This window comes from Scyliorhinus canicula, chromosome 3, assembly GCF_902713615.1.
Source record: "Scyliorhinus canicula chromosome 3, sScyCan1.1, whole genome shotgun sequence".
NCBI lineage: Eukaryota > Metazoa > Chordata > Chondrichthyes > Carcharhiniformes > Scyliorhinidae > Scyliorhinus > Scyliorhinus canicula.
Genome location: NC_052148.1, coordinates 60,274,072 through 60,291,701, shown reverse-complemented (window position 1 = coordinate 60,291,701; position 17,630 = coordinate 60,274,072). Strand labels below are relative to the sequence as shown.

Here is a 17,630-nt window from a genome sequence, read left to right as displayed (position 1 = left end):
GTCAGGCTTCGATTACGGCCTTCGATTTTGGCCAATAAAGGGACGGGTGCCTTGATGGTGGTGCGTGTCCTGACTGGTCATTGACCTTGGCTTTTTGGGCTCCCTGAGCAAAGGGAGTGGCGCCGATGAACCTGTTTCCGTATCTGTTACCTGAGTACAGGTCTTTTGTTCTGGGGAAATGGGCCATTAGAATGCAAAGTAGCTGGGGGTTTTGAAAGCGTCTAGCTATCTGAGTTGCCAGTATACATAAGCTCTGAGCTTCTGAGTCCTGGGTTGACCATAGAACATAGAACATAGAACGATACAGCGCAGTACAGGCCCTTCGGCCCACGATGTTGCACCGACATGGGAAGTCAGAAACTGAAGGCCATCTAACCTACACTATGCCATTATCGTCCATATGCTTATCCAATAAACTTTTAAATGCCCTCAATGTTGGCGAGTGCACTACTGTTGCAGGTAGGGCATTCCACGGCCTCACCACTCTTTGCGTAAAAAACCTACCTCTGACCTCTGTCCTATATCTATTACCCCTCAATTTAAGGCTATGTCCCCTCGTGCTAGCCACCTCCATCCGCGGGAGAAGGCTCTCACTGTCCACCCTAACTAACCCTCTGATCATTTTGTATGCCTCTATTAAGTCACCTCTTAACCTTCTTCTCTCTAACGAAAACAACCTCAAGTCCATCAGCCTTTCCTCATAAGATTTTCCCTCCATACCAGGCAACATCCTGGTAAATCTCCTCTGCAGCTGTTCCAAAGCTTCCACAACCATATTTCCCATGGTCCTTTGCAGGTGGTCATATTTCCCGGGATCCTTTATAAGTGGCCATCCCAGATGGCTACAGTCCCCACTTTCCTCAATGCCATGTGATCTGCAACCTACCACTCCCACATTAGAGCCACTCATTCAGTTTCCAAATCATATTTTCCCTATGCAATTTGCATGCGGTTCAGATAATAATCCAGAGATTATTACTTTTGTGGTTCTGCTTCTTACTTTAATGACTGTGTCTTCATACTGATTGTGCAGAATCTCTTCCTTTGTCCTGCCTCTGTTATTGGTGCCTACGTGGACCACGACAACTGGATAAACCCTCTCCCGCTGTAAGTTATTCTCCAGCCCTGAGCAGTTGTCCCGAGCCCTGGCACTGGGCAGGCTACACAGCCGTTTGGACTCCCTGCTGCAGGGAGCAGTGTCTATTCCCCTCAATTTACTGTCCCCGCCACAGCATTCCTATTTGCTGTCCCCACTGTGAGCTGATTCCTGTACCAGCCTGCACATCGACGTTTTAGAGCTCACTTTGGTCCACACAGGTAGAAAGCACTATGTACTGATTTGACCATCTGCAATCTCTGAGGCTCCTCTGGAATTCCCTGCTCCATCCCTCGGGCATACAGGACATCTTCCCTCATCGCATTATAATTGGGTTTTTTCGGACTGTGAAAGGGTGTCTCGAGTCCAGAGATCGCAGCTTGTGTTCTCTGAAACACTCACAGCAATTTAAGTCTGCAGCGCTTGTTCTAAAAATAATGGATAAAATTTGCAATTTTACAGAAAGGAAATGCCCTACTTGTGGTGATATTCCTGATGAAATACCGTGATTGTTATCTTTATTACAGCTTTGGCAGCCAGCATGATGGACAGGGCAATGACTGCGAACCAATGGAGAAGCATCACTTCATCATGTCTCGCCAGTTGCAATATGATCAGTCTCCTCTCATATGGTCTCACTGCAGCAAAGATTACATCACACGTTTCCTGGAGTGAGTAATTTATTTAACGTGTGCCACTTTATAATTTGAACAGAATAATTTTCTTTATCAGTTCGATTTGCAAATTGCTCTCGTTTTCCATAAAGAAAATTATTCTGCTGGGCTGCGACATTGGAAGATTTTATGGGGCCCAAATGGGAGAAAGAAGCAATTGCTGGCAAAACATTGCAAACGGGCAGTTTCCCCTTGACTTGTATGGAATAAATAACAATAGAATTTTCACTTCTAGCATTAAAATGGCAGTACCAGAGTGCGGAGCAGTTAATGATTCTGACTTATCAGGATGGTGCCAGACAGACCTATTGAATACTTAATGGTGAACACTGTTCCATGTAGATTGTAGCTCTGGAAAGCCATCAAAGGGAGTACAGTGACTGGCATAAATTTTACAGATTTTACATTTCAAAGGCAAGTGGCTATCTACGGGGAGCAAAGTATTGTTGCAGCCATTACAAAGTGTGTAGATATTTCAAAGGACATTTCATCCTTTGCAAAAGTGGTTTGGCAAATAAAACCAAATGAGAAGGCACAAAATGGAGCTGAGGAAGCAATGAAGTGGGCCAATGATGCAGTGTGAAATGAGAATGAGCAGGATTGCCTTATTTAGCCCTCGTGGTGGTCTTTCTCATGGAGCGCAGTGCAACATGACAAGCAGACGGTTGTGGAAAAGATCAATACTGAGCATGCTACTGTACAACCAGGGAACCAATGTAAAAGATGGCACACCTTAAAGAATCTACAAAAGAACCGAGCTTCCCCTCAGTTCGAACTTAACCTTCTCAAGGGTCAAGTATTCCAATAGGTCCCCCCGCCATGCCAGGGCACAGGGTGGAGAGGCTGCTTTCCATCCCAGCAGGGTCCGCCTTCGGGAGATCAACGAGGCGAAGGCTACGATATCTGCCACCGCACCCGTTTCCAACCCTAGCACCCCCCCCCCCCCCCCCCCCCCCCCCCCCGCCCCAGAACGCTCACACACATCTTCTACTCCTTCAAAGAATCGGCTCATCCTCGCCCTCGTGAGGTGCGCTCTATATACCACCTTCAGCTGTATCAGCCCCAACCTCGCACATGAGGTGGAGGCATTTACTCTCCGGAGCACCTCACACCAGACCCCCTCCTCTATAACCTCTCTCAGCTCTTCACTCACTTTGCTTTGATCCCTTCCAGTGGTACCTTATCCTCTTCCAAAATAGCTCCGTACACCGCTGACACTACCCCCTTCTCCAGTCCCCTTGTCGTCAGCACCTCCTCCAGCAATGTGGAGGCCGGTTCCTCCGGGAAGCTCTGTATCTCCTTCCCGGCAAAATCCCAAACCTGCATGTATCTAAACATTTCTCCCTGCTCCTCCAGCCCATACTTCGCTTCCAGCTCCTTCAATCCTACAAACCGGCCCCGAAGAAACAAATCTTTTAGCGTCTTAACCCCCTTCTCTTCCCATTTCCGAAAACTTCCATCCCTCCTCCCTGGCTCAAATCTGTGGTTCCCCCAAATCGGCATATCCCTTGACCCTGCCCCCAACCCGAAGTGTTGGCGAAACTGCCTCCAGATTTTCAATGAAGCTATTATTACCGGACTCCCCGAGTATTTCCCCGGAGCTATCGGGAGCGGCGCTGTTGCTAGTGCTTTCAGCCCCGACCCCCTGCACAGACTCTCCTCCATTCTGACCCACTGGGAATCAACCCCTCTGACCCAGCTCCGCACCTTCTCCACATTCACCGCCCAGTAGTAGTATATCAGTTTCGGGAGACCCAACCCCCTGCCTGACTTCCGCTCTGTAGCAGCACCTTTCTCACTCTGGCCACCTTCCCTCCCCATATGAACAAGGTAATCCTTCTTTCAATCTCCCTGAAAAAAGACTTTGGCAGGAGAATCGGTAGCCATTGAAAAATAAACAGAAATCGCGGCAACACATTCATTTTAACCACCTGTACCCGACCCGCCAGTGGCAGAGAGAGACCATCTCACCTTGCCAAATCGGCTTTCACTCTCCCCACTAAACTAGCGATGTTGTACCTGCGAAGCCTCCCCCACTCCTGGGCAACCCGCATCCCCAGATACCTAAAGTGAGTCCCTGCCCTACGGAATGGCAGCCTCCCCACCCCTGCCCCCACCCTCGGTCGAGACACCACAAAATACTCACTCTTGTCCAGGTTCAGCTTGTACCCCGAGATAGACCCACTCGCAGTAGCTCCAATATTCCTCCTATCGACGCACTCGGTTCCGACACATACAGCAGCAAGTCGTCGGCATATAAGGAACCCTATGCTCTACCCCCCCCCCCCCCCCCCCCCCCCTCCCCCCCCCCGCACTATTCCTTTCCATGCTCCCGAACTTCTTAATGCGATGGCGAACGGCTCAATCGCTAGTGCAAACAGCAGGGGGGACATAGGACATCCCTGCCTCGTCCCATGGTGGAGAGACAAGTATCTCGAACTGATATTGTTTGTGCGGACACTCGCCTTGGGCTCCTTATATAATAGCTTTACCCAGTTCACAAATCTTGGTCCAATCCCAAACCGCTCCAGAACTGCCATCAGGTACCTCCATTCTACCCAGTCAAACGCCTTCTCGGCGTCCAATGCCACAACCACCTCTGTTTTCTTCCCTTCCGCCGGTGCCATAACGATGTTCAAAACCCCCCTGATGTTGGAAAAAAGCTGCCTCGCTCTCACGAATCGCGCCTGATCCTCACCTATTATCTTCGGGAGGCACTCCTCCAGCATACCCGGCAGTACCTTCGCCAATACTTTTGCGTCCACATTCAGAAGTGATATGGGACTATACGACCCACACTCCGTCGGATCCTTATCTTTTTTTAGCAACAGTGAAATCGATGCCTGCCCCAAGGTTTGTGGCAGCACTCCCTTCCCTATCGCCTCTTCAAACATTCCCACCAACATCTGCCTCCAACATCTCATCTATTACCCTCTGCCGCTCCAACCTCTCCTCTTTGTCCACCCTGGCCTTAAACAAAATCACCTCACCCCTCACCACCGCCTTTAGAGCCTCCCAGACGACTGCCTTCGACACCTCACCCGTACAGTTGAAACCTACATATTCCTTAATTACCTTTTCAATTTTCTCATGGAACACTTGTTTCCCCAAAAGCCCCACATCCAGTTTCCACCCTGGTCTCTGCGCTACCCCATTCTCTAGTACCATATCCACCCAATGTGGCGCGTGATCTGACACTGCAATTGCAGTGTATCCCGACCCCTTGACTCCAGCCAGCAAAGCCTTTCCCAGCACAAAAAACTCGATCCGCGAGTATACCTTATGGACTGCTGAGGAAAACGAGTACTCCCGTTCCCTTGGGTGCAGAAACCTCCAAGGGTCCACCACTCCCATTTCCACCATTAGCCCAGCCAGCGTCTTTGCCCCCATCCCCCCCACCGCCCCCCCCCCACCCCCGGATGGGACCAGCGAGCGCGGCCGTGACCTGTCCAACCTTGGCTCCTGCACCAAGTTCCAGTCCCCCCCCACAATCAGCTCATGTGTGTCCAAGTCGGGAATTGCCCCAAACAACTTCTTCGTGAATCCTACATTGTCCCAATTGGGACCGTATACACTTAACTGTGCCACAAATCTCCCCTCCAGCGCCCCTGCCACAATCACATATCTACCCCCCTGATCTGCCACCACCTTCTCCATCTGGAAGCATACCCATTTGCTGTCCAACGCCGCAACCCCTCGAGCACTTCAATCAAATCCTGAGTGAAACACTTGATTAACCCGGCCAATTTTAAGTCTCACCTGGTCCTTCACCCTCAAATGAGTCTCCTGCAGCATTGCCACATCGGCTTTCAAACTTTTGAGATGCGCAAGCACCTTGACCTCTTGACTGGACCTCCTAGCCCTCTCACGTTCCACGTGACTATCCTTACTGGGGGTCTCTCACCCCCCCCCCCCCACCTTTCTTATCCACCATCATGATAACACCGGGCCCTGCCCCATAAGCCTGACCCGCCCCTGCCTATTGTTAACAATGAACCCCTTCGCCCCTTCCCAAGAACCCCCTCTACATTTCCCCCTAAGACAACATCTCCCAACATCCATCCCTTCCCCCCCTCTCGCTTGCCTCGTAGGCCCATTGAAGACTGTTATCCAGGCTCCAACGTCCGCAGCCCTCCTCACACCTCACCTCCGTTCACTAGCTAACTTTAATTAGCTAGCGCGGGTGGCTACCCCCGCCAAGATGTATCGTCCCCTTCCACCTAGTCCCAGAGAAAGAAAAAACAAAACAAAACCACCAATCCAACATCTGCAATTCACTAACATAACATTTAACCGTCGCAACACAGAACGGCAATCAACCCACCATTAACTTCAACTCTGTAACAATGCAAAGAGAAGTAAATTACAATACACATCAGTAAAAAGAAAGTTGTAACATTTATACATTTTCCAGCTACTCAAACACAGTCCACAGTTCTCTTCCAGTTCCGCTCTTCACGTCTGTCCCAAGCCTTCTGCCCTCATGAACGCTTCAGCCGCCTCCGCTGTCTCAAAATAATAGTTTTTGGCATTATACGTTACCGGGTACACCATACCAAATCGCACCCCCTTCTTGTACAATACCGCCTTCACTTGCCCAAACGCCGCTCGTCTTTTTGCCAACTCCACCGTCAAGTCCTGGTAGATCCGAACTGCATTACCATCCCACTGCACCTCATGCTTCTGCTTCACCCAGCATAATGCCTTCTCCTTCATGCAGAACTTATGGCAGCAGATAATTACTGCCCTTGGCGGCTCGTTCACTTTGGGCTTCGGCCTTAATGACCGATGAGCTCGGTCTAGTTCGTACCGGGAGGGGTTCTCACCCTCCCTCATCAGCTCTGCCAACTTCTTAGTGAAGTATTGTGTTGGCCTTGGGCCCTCTGTCCCTTCGGGCAAGCCCACAATTCTCAAATTGTGCCGCCTTGAGCGGTTCTCCAAGTCCTCGAGCTTTGCTCGGAGTCCTCTGTTGACCTCCACCATCCCCCGCAGCTCGTCCCCCATCGAGGTGACCTGGTCGCTGTGTCGTGACACGGCCTCCTCCACTTCCTTCATCTTCTCACCCTGCTCTCTCACCTCGGCCGTGCCTTTGCCACCGCCACCCTCACCGGGGCGATTGCCTCCACCACCAATTACTTCAATGCGACCGCCGTCTCCTTCCTCAAGGCCTCCATGTGCCTCGCAAACTGTTTTTCCAGCTCCACCGCCATCACCTCGGTCATCTTCTCCACTGTAAGTAGTGTGGCCCCGCCTTGCGGTTCGGCTTCTGCCATCCTGTCAATACTTTTGCTCGTCTTCTCATCCAGCCGCGTACCCGCGTTGCCTCCTTTCTTCGACGTTGCTCTTCACATCCCTTAGCGGCTTATTGTTTTTTTTTCTTTTCTCTTCTCTCCCCTTTCACCCTCCTGTCCTTCATCAATCTGAATTATTCTTTTTTTTGAAAAAAGGGGGAGAAAAAAAAACTTTCACCAAACTTCCTTAAACCTTCTTTCTTTCTCCTCTACATTTACCCAGAGCTCTCCTGGGACTGGGCTTCAGCCTTCTTTCTTCATCCTAGGTGGGAGCCATCGGATGTGGGACATCCCACCTACATCGTGACCTGGCCTCGGGCCTGCCGCCTCGGCCTCCTTTTAGCTCCGCCCCCCCTGCTCTGACCTCCAACCCGCGCTGGGCCCAGCGCCTCAGCCCCTGCTGCCTGACACCCGCGCGGGGTTCTTCACCAGTTTTTAAACCGGCCCCGCTAGCTGCCCGTGACGGCCCCAAAGGCCGACGATAGTCGGGGGGCGGGTGATGACTCGGGGATTTCCCCGAAATCGCTGCAAATCGTGACCATCGGCAGGGGCTCTTCTTGCTGCGGGGGCCTTGCTCACCCACACCACCCCTCCGGCATCCTCATATTTTCAAAGGGATCTACATGTAAGAGCACCATAGCTATTCAACTTACACAGGTGCACAGTAACTTACTGGCACACAAGATGACCATGTGGCTTCCAATATTGACCACTCTACTTCGGGAAAAAAGGAGTGACATTGGGCATGCATTGGGTGACCAGAATGTTTTGGAAGGCAGAGTTTCCCGCACCACCACCAAAAAGATCAGAAGCCCTGCATTTGCAATTTAACTCTCCATGTCGTAGTAATTAGCTAGAGGTAAGTTCTCTGCCCCTACCCTCTTGGCAGGAAATACTACCTTAGAGAGCCAACTTCCAATTTTATTGGTGGACAGTTCTGTAGTCCCAGAAGCACTGTTCCGATCCCAGTTCATGTTATAACTGGACAGGGAGATCTCAGAATGGAAGCCGAGCTCAAAAGATTGCACAAGATGGCGCCGGAGCATGGCGACTCTCTACAAACTCTCCCTATCAGATCCACTTTTTACTTAACTTACAATCGTTCTAATCTTTTACCTTGTGTTGCCCTATTATGTATTTTCTTTTATTTCCTTTTCCTCCACGGCAGCCTGCGCTGCCTCCCTGGCATGCTCCTCCTCCTCCTCCCCCAGGGCAACATGTAGAAATGAGGCTGCCGCCATGACGGCCAACATCGCTGGCTGATCAGCAAACATAACGGCCTGCAGGGGGTGGGGGGGGGGGATGACGACATGTCACCATTGCCCATACACCCCCCCACCCCGCAGCCAGGTGCCATGGGCTGCATGGGCGCGCGCGACTGTTGGAGGCTGGCACCTGCCAGGCGGACAACCTCCCTCGTCCTCTCCCCTCACCCCGGCACTCACCCTCTCCACCCTCCCCGGTACTCGTCCCCCCTCCCCGGCACTCGCCTCCCCTCCCCAGCACTCGTCCCCCCCATCCCCGGCACGCGCCCTCTCCCCCCTCCCCGGCAGTCGCCCCCCCCCCCCCCCCTCACCGGTACTTGCCCCCCCCTCACCGGCACTCGCCCTCTGCCCCCACCCCGGCACTCGCCCTCTCCCCCCTCCCCGGCACTCATGAGTTCCATCATCTGGATGCAGGAACTGCACATGAAGATGCAGAGAATGTATGCTACACTGCAGCATGAGCTGGTCAGTGATGATGATGATCCAGAGATATTTGGAGCGGATCCAACTGGGCCACAGCTGGTGATCCCCAACAGCCATCCAGAGTGTCAACCAAGGGCTGGAGCAGTCAGTCAGGAGGAGTGACTGCAATTGGGCAATCCACTCAAGTGTCACACAGAAACTGGTGAAAACTATAATCCACACAAGACTACACTGGTTCAAGAAGGCAGCAACCATCTTCTCAAGGGATCAACAATAAATGTTGGCTGTGCCAGAAATACTCATATCCCATGACTGATTTTTAAAAAATATTTTGAAAGCCTATTGAACACCATGCTCCTCATTCCACTAAGTTGAAGCTTCCTTCAACCCATTTGTATGCAATGAACATCTCAAATTGCAGTGAAAATGTTGAAATAAACTGAGATGACCCGAAGTTTTTGTAAGATTACAGACAAGATTGTGCTAAACAGAATTTTACATTGTTGGATTAAACACAGCAAGCAAAGGCTGGGATCGGCTAAGAATATTGGTTACTGGGAGTGAGAAATATTTGATAGCCTCGAGGGAGATTAACGTTTCTAGGAAGCAGGCAGTCTTGCAGATTGGCTTAAACTTTGAGGGATAATTGGGTATAAACATTATGGCAAATCGAGAAATCAGGAAGTGAGAGATACGGCAAATGAAGTTTTTGCACCAGTCTTTACGTGTGAAGATTAGCCAAATTGTCAAACTTGTTTGGTAATCCACAGTGCCTGTCTAGGAGTAGTATATACGGGTCTGAAAAATTCAAGGTAGAAAATTATCTGCAGGGAATCATAATTGTATGCATTTCACTGTTGAATCCTCGCAGAAGGAAATGAAAAATAAGTGAAACTTTTCAAGAAATCAATGAATGCAGTGATACTGTACACAAACCTTGAGATCAGAGTCAGGAAATGATAATGTTGGTTTAACCTTAATGTATTCATTCCTTTGAAAATCATCGGCACCATAAGGTGAAGCGAGAAAATAGCTCAAGTGTCACACATCAGAATTCTTTGAAGTGGTTATTAAATTAGTGGCTGAGTGATACATTTTCAATGCGTTTTGAGAAGGCTCTTGGTTGAATTCCACATTTAAAGGTTTTGAAAAACTTACAAGTGTAGGAACTGAACAGTGATTTAGCTGGATTGAAAATTGCATTACCAATAAAAAGGAAAAGATGTAGAACCCAATATTTCAGTTAATTGGGCACAAATCTTCCACTCATGAGCATTGTTCAATTTAACACTCATTTGGCAATCACACTCAGTGATGCCAATATATAAGAAATTTACTGTGGGTGATGGAATCTGAAACAAAACAGAAAATACTGGACAATCTCAACAGGTCTCACAGCATCTGGGAGGGAGAAGGGAGCTAACGTTTTGAGTCTGGATGGCTCTTTGTCAAAGCTGGCAAGAACTGGAAATAGGGTCAGATTTATACTGTTGTGGGAGGATATGGTGCATTGGGGCTGGATAGAGGACAGAAAGACAAAAGAAATGTAAATGGTGGTGATCAAGGCTAAGAAGGGTGCTGATAGAGGCACATTAAGAGATTAGAATGTTTTAATGGCGGAACAAAATTAAGCAGTGTGTCAAAGGACAACTGGGAACAAAGAACAGATGGTCCAAATGGGGTGGGATGGGGGGAGGGGGGACATTGTTGAGGGAAAAGCAGATCAATGGAAGAAATGAAAATAAATTGATAGAAAAAGAAATGGGGTGAAGGTGGAAGAGAGAGTTCACAGTCTGAAGTTATTGAACTCAATGATAAGTCTGGAAGGCTGTAATGTGCCTAATCGGCATGATATTGTTGGACAGTTGCCGTGCAGTATAGATGCAGTGTCACATTGGGCAAACTAATGAATGCTGCTCTGAGGTTTCCACTTAGGCATGTTCCTAAGACAGAATAATGAAGGTCACTGCTCATTTCTGTTTGGATTGCCACGTGGCCAATGGCGAACGTACAAGAGATCAGCAAAATTAAGAAGAGTAGGAGAAGAGAAAGTGTGGCAACGGCATGCCAAATTGAATATTTGAGTCTTGTGGTTGGTAGCAGATAAGGAAAATTGAGACAAGCAATGGGGGTAACTTTGACTTTAGTAGAAAATAGTGAATCAGCAGACTGTTTCCAACGATGTTAATAGAGAAATTGCGCAATGGCCATTAGCCAGTTACACCATAACAAAAGGTCAAAAGTATCACCCAGGATGTTTTGTTATGCTCTTGACATAGCATAAGCTGCTTCCTTGATGTACACTCTGACAAAGGAAGGTTCAGACTTGGCGATAGCTTTAACACGTTTATTAAACTGTTAACAATTCTTCTACTTGGATTCGACTCTCCTGTTAATCCTGCTATGGCTACTCAGACTGACGAACCAGTCTGCTACAATCCATGTGGTGGGTGTGATGTGTTTCAAATAAACCCTGTGTACTCACTGAATGTCTCCACTGGAAAGAGAAAGATCATGTGTGTTGTGCTTTTTCATATGGGTTGGTGTAATGCCCTCCTGTGGCAGTGTCACCTCTGTGTGTATCGTGAATGCCCATTGGTCATGTCCTATTTTACTGGCCTATTGGTTGAATGTCTGTGTGTCATGTCTCTGGTGCTCCCTCTAGTGTCTAGCTAGTCTACATGTATTTACATTAACCCCTTGTGTATTTACAGTGATGCATATCACCACACAGGAGCTTTAAGATTTTGACATCTTCAGAAACATGCAATGTGAATAAGTGTAAGCGATCTGCAGTCGAAACTACTAAAATAAACAAGGGTTAATAAAACAGACTGTTTTGTTTTCCTGAAGGAGATACAACAAAATAATTTAAGAGTAAAGAACCGTCATCTATTGCAGCATTCAATAAAGCTACCTGACAAAATAGTAGTGTGGGATGGACAATCGTTACTATTCATCTAAATGGGATATCGGTTGACCATTCCGATTCCTTTCTCATCCTCTTTTAAATTTCTTGTTTGGGCGAGAAAGAATATTGTTATTTATTAAATTCACTAGAAATGAATTGTGATCAACTACTGCAGTATAAAATGGATGTGAGACAGTAAGAGTTGACAGTGGCAAATGTTATGGGGAGAATTCTATTAATCTGCACCTTTGGCTCAGTGCTTTATTGCTGGGAGTACATATTGGGAACTCAAGCATGTGCAACATTATTTTCTCTCTATCGAGATTACCCCTGGGGTTTACTCTTGTGGGTGAATCCTAAACTAGGGGTCACCGTTTAAGAATAAGGGGTCACCCATTTAAGGCAGAGACAAGGAGAATCTTTTTCTCAGAAAGTCGTGAGTCTTTGGAACTCTCTTCCTCAAAATGGGGGGGGGGGGGGGGGGTGCGAGGCAGAATATTTTTAAGGCATAGCTAGGTAGATTCTCGATAAACAAGGGAGTGAAAGGTTATCGGGGTAAGGTGGGAATATGGAGTTGAGGTTACAATCAGATTAGCCATGATCTTACTGAATGGTGGAGTAGGGTCAAGGGGCCAAGTGCCTACTGCTGCTCCTCACTCATATGTTTTTATTTATGAGCTTTGTTTTGTTTTTCTACCTACAGTCGAGGCTGGGGTTTCTGTCTCAATGATCCACCAACTAAACAGGAATTAGTGGTTCCCACCATCGCTCCAGGTGTACTGTATGATGTCCATCATCAATGTCAGCTCCAGTATGGACCCAACTCTACCTTCTGTGAGGAAATGGATGTAAGTTTCTATCTATGTTATTTGTAAATAAAATGGGAGGAGAACATTTTAAGTGGGCATTTTTGTGGCATTATACTGAAACCTATCATCAATGTACAACTGCTGAATCCAGGGACTAAGATAATAAATTTTTCTTTATCGTTACTCAAAATGGTGTATTTTGGAGAAATAGGAGTCCTGTCCGCTCCCACCATGAACTGAGGCAGATATTTAATTGCACCATCGAGAAGTCTCACAGCACAACATCTTCACATATATTGCTATGTAGAAATTTTAATTGTTCCTGCTGGTTTGACGAAAACCAAAACCAGTTGGCATGACGGTGGTGCTCATTTTGTTAAGCAGAAAAACGTCTACACCTGTGAACTATATCTAGCTACTACAACATGTTTTTGGAGCCAGGTAAGCTTGCAGTCTTCTCCAATTTTCTGTGATCTATTGAAATGAATGGAATCACTCTGGTTCACAGGCTAAACTTTTCCTGAAGCCACTGTTTAGTTCTGGGAGATGGAAGGCTCAAGAAAACAAGTCCCAAGCCAAATATTTGACAAAGATAAACTACATAACGGGGAGGCAGTAAAAGACCACCTGGCCCATCAAGACAGTCCCATGAAATTGAAATTGCATGGGCAGGACTTCTTCCAGGATCCTGCCTGCTCTAACCTGAAAGGAATTTTATGATGAGGTGGGCAGACTTGGAGGGGGGGAGCATCCTAGCTGGTGCCCTCTGATGGCTGGTAGACCTCTGGACTTCCCTCCCCTCTCGGTCTATCTCTGGGATCTTAAACGACTGCCCCCTTTGTGATCCCTTCCTCCTGGACCTTCCCCAGGTGCCCCCTTCCCACCTAACCCCCCCCCCCCCCCCCCCCCCCCCCCCCCTCTCCAGGCCTCCTACCTGGCCTCCAAGTTCTGACACTTAGTCCAAGGCATGTCGCTGTACTGCGTCTTCAGATCACTGCAGCACTGTTCTTGGGAGGGCCCAGAGTGCTACCCACCAACGTGATTGTCTGGCACCTCTCCAAGGCGGGACCCTCCTGGCGATGGACGGAAGTCTTACTTGCTGTCAATCAATGCCCGTTAGAGCCGAGCCTTCGCCATCCAAAAAGTCCAGGCCAAGATAGAAAGTATGGGTGAGTTCAGGTGGCCATTGCTCCCTTTCTTCAGAACTTATCTATAATGTCAAATTTGACATCAGGATCTGTATCTGTTATAACCCCCACAAGACCCACAGGGATGAACCGATTAATCTCCTCATGAGCCATGTGGAGTACAAGCTCCCCCACTGAAGGGCGGAGACCCATCAGCGGGTTATTGGACTTGGGACATAAAAAAGTGGCCCAGGTAGGAGCCGTGTGTGTCCTTTTACATAGTTTACTTTGACAATAAACCTTTTTGTTGAATTCCCTTACTGGACTCTTCTTTGACCACTAAAGTATCCTACTATTCTCTCTTGTAGTAATTAGAGCCTTAATGTGCTACACCACCGATTGCAGAGGGTCTAATGATTTTGCTTGATTATGATTCATTTTCATCAGATTAAGAATGAAGATCTGTTCAATGTCACAAGAGATGAAGCACTGTAGCTCCTAGATAATCTGTTGGTAGGAAAGCAGGATTGGCTGGGCTTCAATAAGTGTCTGTATTCGGTCACAGTTTACCTAGGCTCTTGACTTATATTTTGGGAGTTAGGTTTTGACTAAAAACACATATCTTCTGAGTGTTAGTAAGCTGAGGCTCAAAATAAGGAATGAACAAGAAATAGCTAATTGTATTCAATAAAGGGAGCGGTTAGCTCAGTTGGCTAGAATGTGATACAGAATGATGCCAGCAATACGAGCTCAATCTCCACGCCATTCGTGGTAGTTCATGCAGGCCTGGCGGCTTGCCTTGTCGCATGCTTGCAGATAGGTGTCCCTCAAGCTATATATCACCACTCCTCTCCCGAGACCCACAGCACACAATGAGTGCTGTCCTCCTGGATTAGAGAGACACCCACAGTGAGGACACCAATGTGACATATCTCTAACATTGCTGAGAATTTGGAGCGGTTGTTGCAGGTAAGCTTTGACTGAAATGAAATAAAAATCGCTTATTGTCACGAGTAGGCTTCAATGAAGTTCCTGTGAAAAGCCCCTAGTTGCCACATTCCGCCGCCTGTCCGGGGAGGCTGGCACCGGACTGTTGCCCTCACCTCGAAATCACAAGCGAAGCAAGGGTGAGCAGTTGCACAGCATGTCGCGATTTAGACCAGTCTAAATCCCCACTGGTGTGACATGTTGTTGGCAGGGGAACTATGATTCCAGCAAGATTTTTTTTTAACATTTAGCTTCGTGGTAATGGTAGAATGGAGGATATGCCAGTCTTTGAGGTTACAGATTGTGGCTGAGTACAATTCTGCTGATGTGGTGGCTCACAGCACCTCATGTATACACAGTCTTGATTTGCTATATCTAAACTATTTAGCACAATAGTAGTGCCACACAACACGATGGAGGTATCCTCAATGTGACGATGGGACAAAGCTTTGACAAAGAGTCATCGGACTCGAAACATTAGCTCTTTTCTCTCCCTACAGTTGCTGCCAGACTTGCTGAAATTTTCCAGCATTTTCTCTTTCGTTATGTCCTTTAGGACGGCCAGCCACGGTGCAACCAAGCCACTCTAGGTGATGGATTTAAATCCCCCACCCAGAGTACATTCTGTGCCCTTGCCACCCTCAGTGCTTCCTCCAAGTGGTGGTCAACATGGAAGAGAATGGATTCATCAGCTGAGGGTGGACGGATCATGATAGTCAGCAGATTTCCTTGCCCATATTTTTTTTTATAAATGTTTTTTATTGGGTTTTTGAACATAGTATATTTACAGTTATGTACACAGATTGAAATATATATTTTTAAAAACTGGCAGGATATTGTACACCAGCTCAAAAACAGCAACTCTGTACAGTTGGCAATATTACGTTTAACAAACAAGTACATAGAACATACAGTGCAGAAAGAGGCCATTAGGCCCATCGAGTAGGGACATGTCTGTGGGGGCGGGGGGGGGGGGGGGGGGGGGGGGGGGGGGGGAACTGGAGAGGTATATATGCATTTGGGTGCCAGAGAAACAATTACAGTAGTTATATCCAATACAGGGAGGGCAATACGAGAATGGATCTGGTGTTGGTGTTGTTACTTGCTTCTCCCGGATGGTTTTCGCTGCCGTTGTTGTGCGTTCACCTCCGCTTCGGCCATTCATCCCGTCTTTCTCCTGTATTTTCTTGCTCTCTGTTACTGTATTTGCCGAGTTTGTTGTCATTTCCTGCGCTCTCCTTCTGGCTTTCATTCCCTCGCCTCCTCTCCCTTTCTGGTTCCCCTCTATTGTTTCCTGTCTTCCTGTCTCCTCCTTCTTCCCTCTTCCCCCCTTCTACCTCCTCCCCCCACCCGTTCTTCACCCTACTTTTCTCTTCGGTTTAGCTGCCACGCCTACTCTCTCCCCCCCCCCCCCCCCATCCACCTGGGCCTTTCCCTCCATCTCATGCCTTGGGTACTTTCCCCTGATTCTTGGCTACCTGCCTATTCTTCTGCTTGTTCGTTGGCCACAAACAGGTCCCAGAACAATTGGGTGAATGGCTCCCATATTCTGTGGAAGCTGTCGTTCGACCCTCAGATGGCGAATTTAATTTTCTCCATTTGGAGAATTCTGAGAGGTCGGACAGCCAGTCTGCAGCTTTGGGTGGTGCTGCTGACCGCCAGCTGAACAGGTTTCTATGGCGGGCAATCAGGGAGGCAAAGGCAAGGGCGTCCACCCTCCTCCCCATAAATAGATCTGGCTGGTCTGAAACCCCGATGACCGCCACTTTTGGACATGGCTCCACCCTCACTCCCACCACTTTGGACATTGCCTCAAAGAAGGCTGTCTAGTACACATTAAGTCTGGGGCAAGACCAGAACATGTGGGCATGGTTGGCCAGGCCTCCTTGTCACCGCTCACATCTGTTCTCCACCTCCGGGAAGAACTTACACATTCGAGTTCTTATTAAGTGGGCTCTATGTACCACTTCTAGCTGCGTCAGGTTGAGCCTTGCGCACGTGGTGGTGGATTTGTCCTTGCCCATATTTGACCTGAAGCCTTGAGACTTCATGTGGTCTAGAGTGGACGTTGAGGAGTCCCATGGAAAAGCACCAGACTGTTTACCAATGTGTCTCCACCTCTGCTGGGTCTGTCCTGCCGGTGAGGTAGGACATACCCAGGAATGGTGATAGTGGTGTATAAGTTGAGTATGTCAGGCTGCTGCTCTTTTCAATTTTGACACAAGGCCCCAGACGTTAGAAAGGAGGACTTTGCAGGGATGGGTTTGCCATTGTTGTTTCTTGTGTCTCGGTCAATTCCGTGCTATCTGTCCGGTTTCTTTCCTTTCTCTTGAATTTGTAGCGGTTGAATACATCTGAGTGGCTTGCTAGCCATTTCAGGACGCATTTGAGAGTCAACCACATTGCTGTGGATCTGGAGTCATGTGTAGACCAGACCAGGTAAGGACAGCAGCTTTTCTTTTCTAAAGGACAAGTGAACCAGCTGGGTTTGCTTACAATAGTCGACAATGGTCTCATGGTCATCATTAGACTTCTCAGTCCAGATATTTATGGAATTCAATTTCCACCATTTGCCATGGTGGTATTCGAACAGGGGTCCCCAGAGTATTACCCTGGGTCTCTGGAAGATTCGTGAATGAAACCCTGGCTCAAAGGCCTGTAATGTTTACTTATTTTTAGAAATTGTGGAGCAACAGAGTCACAGGACTGGAAATTCCTTTGAACAACAAAAACAAATTAAAAATGAAAAGTTGGATCATGATGCAATATTCCTTCGCTCCCCCTTAGCTTTACATATGTGGACATATTTTAAGACTATCATGGATTACAAGTAAACTACAATAGTCTCAGCAACACCAAGTCTCTTCAAACACATATTCCACTCTGAACCCAAGTTAGTTTCTGTGGATTTCAAATGCTTGTCACATGAGAGTTTTCAAACACCACTCCCCAAAAAATATCTTCTTCAACAACAAATGCTTTTCCTCAATGCTTTGCATTCCAATGTCCAGATTTTCCAAATGACTCTTTTAAGCAAAGCTTCCATT

At 47.9% G+C, this 17,630-nt stretch overlaps 1 protein-coding gene across 1 annotated transcript in view; it reads left to right on the top strand.

Moving 5' to 3' along the window:
• The window catches only part of LOC119962685 (A disintegrin and metalloproteinase with thrombospondin motifs 12-like), a 740,693-nt gene that overhangs the window by 297,266 nt on the left and 425,797 nt on the right, over nucleotides 1-17,630 (top strand). The window contains exons 8-9 of the mRNA XM_038790610.1: nucleotides 1,624-1,767; nucleotides 12,364-12,508. Coding sequence (XP_038646538.1) covers nucleotides 1,624-1,767; nucleotides 12,364-12,508 — 289 coding nt within the window. The remainder of the gene's footprint in view (nucleotides 1-1,623; nucleotides 1,768-12,363; nucleotides 12,509-17,630) is intronic.